Source organism: Setaria viridis, chromosome 2 (genome assembly GCF_005286985.2).
Source record: "Setaria viridis chromosome 2, Setaria_viridis_v4.0, whole genome shotgun sequence".
Taxonomy (NCBI): Eukaryota; Viridiplantae; Streptophyta; class Magnoliopsida; order Poales; family Poaceae; genus Setaria; species Setaria viridis.
In genome coordinates, this window is record NC_048264.2 from 39,859,358 (window position 1) to 39,865,927 (window position 6,570).

General features: G+C 45.0%; 1 protein-coding gene and 1 long non-coding RNA gene across 2 annotated transcripts; one reads left to right on the forward strand and one right to left on the reverse strand.

The window, feature by feature from the left end:
- The first annotated feature begins 241 nt into the window (after positions 1-241).
- On the forward strand, positions 242-1,855 carry LOC117843158 (bisdemethoxycurcumin synthase). The gene is made up of 2 exons (XM_034723717.2): positions 242-556; positions 652-1,855. Exons 1-2 carry the CDS (start codon positions 364-366, stop codon positions 1,647-1,649), a joined length of 1,191 nt encoding a protein of 396 aa, XP_034579608.1. The 5' UTR covers positions 242-363; the 3' UTR covers positions 1,650-1,855.
- Positions 1,856-2,856: 1,001 nt separating this feature from the next.
- LOC117844389 (uncharacterized) lies at positions 2,857-6,319 on the reverse strand. Its single transcript, XR_011897392.1, has 4 exons — positions 5,987-6,319; positions 5,809-5,878; positions 4,454-5,485; positions 2,857-3,754 (listed from the first exon to the last, which is right to left on the reverse strand). It is a non-coding gene; the product is annotated as an uncharacterized lncRNA (long non-coding RNA).
- Positions 6,320-6,570: the final 251 nt, after the last annotated feature.

Below are 6,570 nucleotides of genomic sequence, written 5' to 3' on the forward strand. Positions count from 1 at the left end.
TAGGAGATCGTTAATATTTTTCCCATTTGACAGATGGACTACATAGTCACGTACAAAATTAAGGAAGCTCGTCATTTCAAACCATGCACGGCCCAAATCATTGTTGAGGTTGACCAGTTCAAGTCAGTCCCCGGCGGCACCACGTCGCTGTCAGAGGAACGCTCCCGATTCCCGAAACCATCACGCCATACACACAGCACACACGATTACGGGTATAAATCGAACGCACCTCCAGCTTGTCCAAACCACGAAGACGCGAACATCCCTAGCACCTCGTACATCTCACGTGCTCTCAGGCTCTCAGCTACCTAGCTAAGAGTCCAGGGGTGAGCAAGCTAGCTCTTGCTGGTGTCGTCGACGTCCATGGGGAGCGCTCCGGCAACCGTCGTCGGCGAGATCAGGCGCGCGCAGCGCGCGGATGGACCGGCTGCCGTGCTCGGCATCGGCACGGCGAACCCGCCAACGTCCATGGCTCAGGACGAGTACCCCGACTACTACTTCCGCGTCACCAACAGCGAGCACCTCACCGACCTCAAGGCCAAGCTCACCAGGATCTGTAAGCATCCATGCATCCCGTTTCCTTCCATCTTGCTTCGTCTTGTTTCAGAATATCGGAACAAATGTGAATGAGCGCGCGGCTATATATTTCAGGCAAGAAGTCGGGCATCAAGCAGCGCTTCATGCACCTCAACGAGGATCTCCTCGCGGCCAACCCGGACTTCACCGACCGCACGCTGCCATCCCTCGACGCCCGCGTGGACATCGCCTCCGCCGCCGTCCCGGAGCTAGCCGCGGCCGCGGCCGCAAAGGCCATCACCGAATGGGGCCGCCCGGCCACCGAGATCACCCACCTCATCTTCAGCACCTACTCCGGCGCTCGCGCCCCGAGCGCCGACCGCCGCCTGGCGTCGCTCCTGGGCCTCAGCCCCACGGTCTCCCGAACCATGCTCAACCTCCACGGCTGCTACGGCGGGGGCAGGTCGCTCCAGCTCGCCAAGGAGCTCGCCGAGAACAACCGCGGCGCGCGCGTCCTCGTGGCGTGCTCCGAGATCACGCTCATCGCCTTCTACGGCCCGGAGGGAGGCTGCCCGGACAACATCCTTGGCCAGTCTCTGTTCGGTGACGGCGCCGGCGCCGTCATCATCGGCGCCGACCCCGTCGGCCCCGTGGAGCGGCCCCTGTTCGAGATGGCCTTCGCCTCGCAGACCACGATACCGGGAACCGAGGATGACATCTCCATGGAGATCAACAAAGGCGGCATGGAATACCACATCTCCAACAAGGTGCCACGGCTGCTTGGGTGCAATGTTGAACGCTGCCTGATCGACGCGTTCGGCGCGCTTGGCGTCAGTGCCAAGTGGAACGACCTTTTCTGGGCCATTCACCCCGGCGGCCGTGCGATCCTGGACCACATCGAGGGAGTGCTCGGCCTGGACGACGGGAAGCTGGCGGCGAGCCGGCACGTGCTGAGCGAGTTCGGCAACATGAGCGGCACGACGGTGATCTTCGTGCTCGATGAGCTGCGCCACCGTCGGGTGGCCAAGCTGGACGGTGAAGCACCGGAGTGGGGAGTGATGATGGCATTCGGGCCGGGAATCACAATCGAGACCATGGTGCTGCACGCCCCTGCCAGCCTCGAGGGAAATTAGCAATGCAAAAGCTACAAACCGGTATAAGCTAGTATAGATAAGTATTAACTAAAGTCAGGTCCATTATCAATAAAATTCTATAAGCTATGGACCATAAAGGTGGAGCGCTAAATTAGTTCCTTAAATATCAGCGTGATATATCTATGTATTGATTGAATTGTTTAATGATAATGAGTCATGTCATATGTTGCATCTAGCGTGCTGAATTTTATACGTGTGGAGTTAATTTTTTTTCCTTTACGTAATTATATTTAGCTGTTCATTTGTTGTTATGTTTTTTTTACTTCATGAATAATCAAATAAATAATCCGGATCACACCATGCCAAGAAACAATGGAATATTCTTTTTGACTTATTTCAGGTAGAGAGGTCAAATAAAACTAATGGTAGTGTTGAAGTAGAAATGAATTGACTATCGTTTCCTATTAGTTTAACTTCTAGATTGAACTTATCAGGGTCACAGATCTCAAATTCAAATCTTGCCATACGTAATTAAATAAAATAGTTATAAAGGACTCATTTCCACTGTTTGTGGTATGATCGAGCCTGCGTGTGAGGAGTGTTGAAATGCTCACTTTTCATTGTCAAGTTAAGTTTTTATGTTAAAATGGTCGAGAAGGATTAAAATATTATGATTGTGATACAGAGCATCTCCAACAGTCTCCCAATAAATATTTCTCAATAACTAGTTAAAAGAAATATTCCAATATCACTTTCACCGTTATTAGGAGAGTTGCTTTTGCTGTATTGGGAGAGTCACAACCCCTCCTTTATGTAGGAAGAGTTGGGATGAATTATTGTGTTGTCCTAATAATTATTGGAAAAGGGGAAGGTTAAAGAGAGACTGTTGGAGCACTATTTTCTTATCAACTCTTCCAATACGTTAGTTGGATTAGGGATAGGAAGACTGCTGGAGATGCTCTTTCCAGTAAACATGAGTGTTTTATGTATGGCAAAATGAGTTGAGGGGCTTGAGCTCCGTATATGGTTCGAGGAGTCGAGGGGGCCAAGTTCCCCAATGGTCCGAGGGTCCCAAACTTAGTCTCCGGGAGTCTATTGAGTGTCTCAGATTTAATCTCTGAGAGTAATAGCCTGATTGGTCGGATTCCAATTCTTGTCAAGTCAAAAACAGGGCATGTCAAAATCAAAGCTTGTCAAAATCAGGGCATACCCAAGTTAGGGTAAGAAATTTAGATATCCATTGGTTTGGTGCCAAACATGACAAACAATACATTTTTCCCTGTGAACTTTAAGAAGTTTATAGTGACTTGTTACGATTTTTAGTATAAACTAGGATCGTACCCATGCATTTAATAATGAAATAATAATAGTTTGAAAATAAACACGAACATTCACTCAAAGTTAGTTACCTATCTACATCGAGTTGAAATTTGTTACCCATCTATATCATCTACGATACCATCTGCACGGAAAATTAATAATAGTTTGAAAATAAACACGAACAAATTAATAATAGTTTGAAAATAAACACGAATATTCACTCAAAGTTAGTTACCTATCTACATCGAGTTGAAGTTTTTTACCCATCTATATCATCTGCGATACCATCTGCACGGAAAATTAAAATCGCTTAAGTACATTCATTACGGTCATCTTCTTTCTAGTACCCTACCAAAAAAATCTGGATCTAGCAATATCCATTTGTTGATAATCCCCTTCATAAAAGCATATACACACCCATGGTGATAGGGACGCAAGAATACTTGTTTGAATCATGAAGGCAAAACAAAGGAACAACAGATGAATGCAAATCGGGAGAGAGAAAGAAAGATGAATTAGAAATTAGAATCTAAGGTGCAAATATTCCATAAAAGGTAGATAAATAAGTTGAGCGAGACCTCAAAAACTTAAGCAAGCATATGAGTAGTGATCTCACCATTACAGTGGCATGCACCTTATTTTTTCATCAAAATATATTAGGACAAAAAAGCACATGTAGCAGGCAAACTATGTGACAAGTGGTAGTTCACTTGCTCCGATTTCAGTGACAAAAAGACAGTTGGAACATTTAACAGCAGGAGCCCCAAAAGGATACATCAACAATTTATCACACTGTCCACAATACACCTTACCAACTTGATGTTCTGGCAATGAAGGGAAAAAAAGGTAACAACAATCTTTGAATGATAAGAAAGCGCATAGATAACTTTAACTTTAACGTGAGTTTGTAAAAAGCTATGGAAGCATTAATAAGCCTACGAGAGCAAGTTAATATAATTTTTTAGCAGAAAAAATATCAGGCAAAAATGTTGTGTAAAAAATTTCAAAGGGAATGTATAATGCAACTTAAAGCAAAGGATAAGAATTCTCCGCTAACCAAGTTTATGCTGATATACTTGGAAAATCAAACTACATCTGTAAAACTTAGACAATGATATATATAGCAACGAAATTTTTGAGACAAAAAACAAAGTTAAATAATTACAGCAGAATTCCTCCAAGTTCATCTAAGCCTTCTTCAGTCTACTAAATATAACTCCATCCCTAGTTCATGGAATCTTTTTTACTCAATTTTCCCTGTTTTGCTTCTATTTACATGCCACTAATCAATGGAAGTAACGATGCTGGCCACATGCCACATTAATTCTGTCAATGATTGATGGGCAATTTGGCATCTGGCATGCACCTAACTCCCACACATGAGCTTAAATGGATTTATATTGGGGATTAGAGGGACTAAGAAATAAGATGGTTGGTAATGAAGTTATTTCAAAGACAACAATTGCGAATAATGTACCAATAGAATAAGGAGAGACAATGTTTAACATAGAAATAGCACGTACCTTCCAATACAAGGTTTATTGTCCAACAACCAAAACACTGAACATGAACAACACCCCTGGGATATTGCAAGAAGCTAACGACAACGTCCACATACCATTTGACCCATTTCTGCGCAATTCACCAGCAAGGTCAAAAAATAACGCAACAAAACATACAAGTCCCACATTAAACAAAATAGTTTTTAGAAGAATAAATCAACATCAACATCAAAGCCTTTCAGTCCCAAGCCACTTATAAAGAGCAATCCATATGTACCTCTAAACCAAAGAAGCCAGATTCTGTACAAATGACGAAATTGGGTCTGTCATAACTCGTAATAGTATTCCATCTTTATGGTTATATCTAATATTGACTTAGAAGAGCTCTATACAATAGGGATTGTCAAGAAATAGTGATATCATGACATCTATGAGTATTGAAAGAGTTGTTTGAAAAGGAAAATATCATGTCCATCAACTAAGCTCCGTTTCCTAGAAGTTTTGTTCATCTAAATTATTCAAAAGTTCACATAATTATGGAGAATAATACAATTGCAAAACATATCAGGCATATTCAATGCAAAAGTTAATACAAAACCTAATGAATACGAGCATGAAGAAGGCAAAGGATGATGAACTTAAATTCTTTTTTCAGAGGCTGTATTTGTAGAGACTGTGCCTGTTGTTAGGTCAATGATTGATGGCTTCAATGTATGCACATTCGCTTATGGACAGACAGGGACTGGACTGGGAAAACTTTCACAATGGAAGGGGTTCCAGAAAATAGAGGTGTAAATTATAGAGCTTTGGAAGAACTGTTCAGAATGTCTGATAAGAAAAGCACATCCGTTACCTGCACATTTTCTGTAAGCATATTGGAAGTCTACAATGAGAAAATCAGAGACCTGCTTGATGAGAGCAACGATCAATCAAAAAGGTACATTTCCTTTCTTTGTCCTTTGGTTGAGGAAAGAATTTGTTGCTGACGCATGGTATCTTGTTGCATTTCAAGGTTGGATATTAAGCAAAGTGCTGATGGAATGCAAGAGGTTCCTGGAATGGAGTGTGGGAGAAACTCAAATTCGGCGCCAGAAATAGATCTGTTGGAATGACCAATGCTAATGAACTCAGCAGCCGCTCGCACAGGTGACTGCTGTGGTGTTGTTTTACCTCTTGTTTATTCATTCAAATTAATTGACATCATAATCTAGAATATGCTTCCATTTTTTAAGATTGCTCACTATCAATTAGATTCAGTTTGTCAACTTGGCATAGCACTGTCATTCCTACAGCACTGAGATAAAACATATTATGAATTTAAAAATTCAATTCCAACTACCATCCTAATTCAAGTATTAGGCACGAATTTCACATACCATATAAACATACGGATCCAAGAGGCCGCCAGTGCCTGCACACCGCAAGCCACCCTCCTGCTTCAGCAGCCTGTAAATTTGCACGCGCAGAAGCAAGCAGATACGAAGATTTAGGAAGCAATCAGGTAACGATTTCAAAACCGCTTCAAATGTGAGTTGGAGGCAGAGTCCTGCTCACCAGCGTATCGCCTTGCTCGTCCCGGAGTTGTCGCCGATGGCGGCGCAAATGTCGTTCTCCGTGGCCGGCCCAGTTTACGACCGCGAAAACCACTGCATGATTGCTTCCACCCTCCTCGGCGCCTTCTCACCACCCCCACCTCCGCCGCCGCTCGCCCGTGGAGGCCGGCGGCATCTCCCCGATGTGGCCGTGGAGCCCGCGGACGCGGCGGCCGTGACGGTGCTCCCCTCGCTGGCCACCGCGCTGCTCCTCTCGCTCTTGTCCTCGTAGTTGTCAACCTCGATCCACACTCCCTTCCGCTTCTTCTCTGCCCCGCTATGGAACAACGCGCCTGTGGCCTCGGCGAACATCTAGAAGCAACAAGCAGAGCCATCAATGCGAAACTTCAGAAGAAACAGCCTGCAATCGCGTGCTGGTAAGTAATTGAGGAACCGGATTCCCCACCTTCGGATTGATGCGGCGGAGGGAGGCGACGACGGAGAGCACGTGGAGGGGGTCGACGGGGCGGCCGCGCCGCGCCGAGTCGGAGACACACGACCTCGCCAACGCGCCGGAGTAGGAAGAGGAGGAGGAGCCCGAGTAAT

Bases quoted from the DNA above. Each gene is read 5' to 3' on its own strand.
- LOC117843158 (XM_034723717.2), top strand. From the start codon at position 364: ATGGGGAGCGCTCCGGCAACCGTCGTCGGCGAGATCAGGCGCGCGCAG. The intron at 557-651 runs GTAAGCATCCAT...TATATATTTCAG, and splicing joins GGCCAAGCTCACCAGGATCT to GCAAGAAGTCGGGCATCAAG.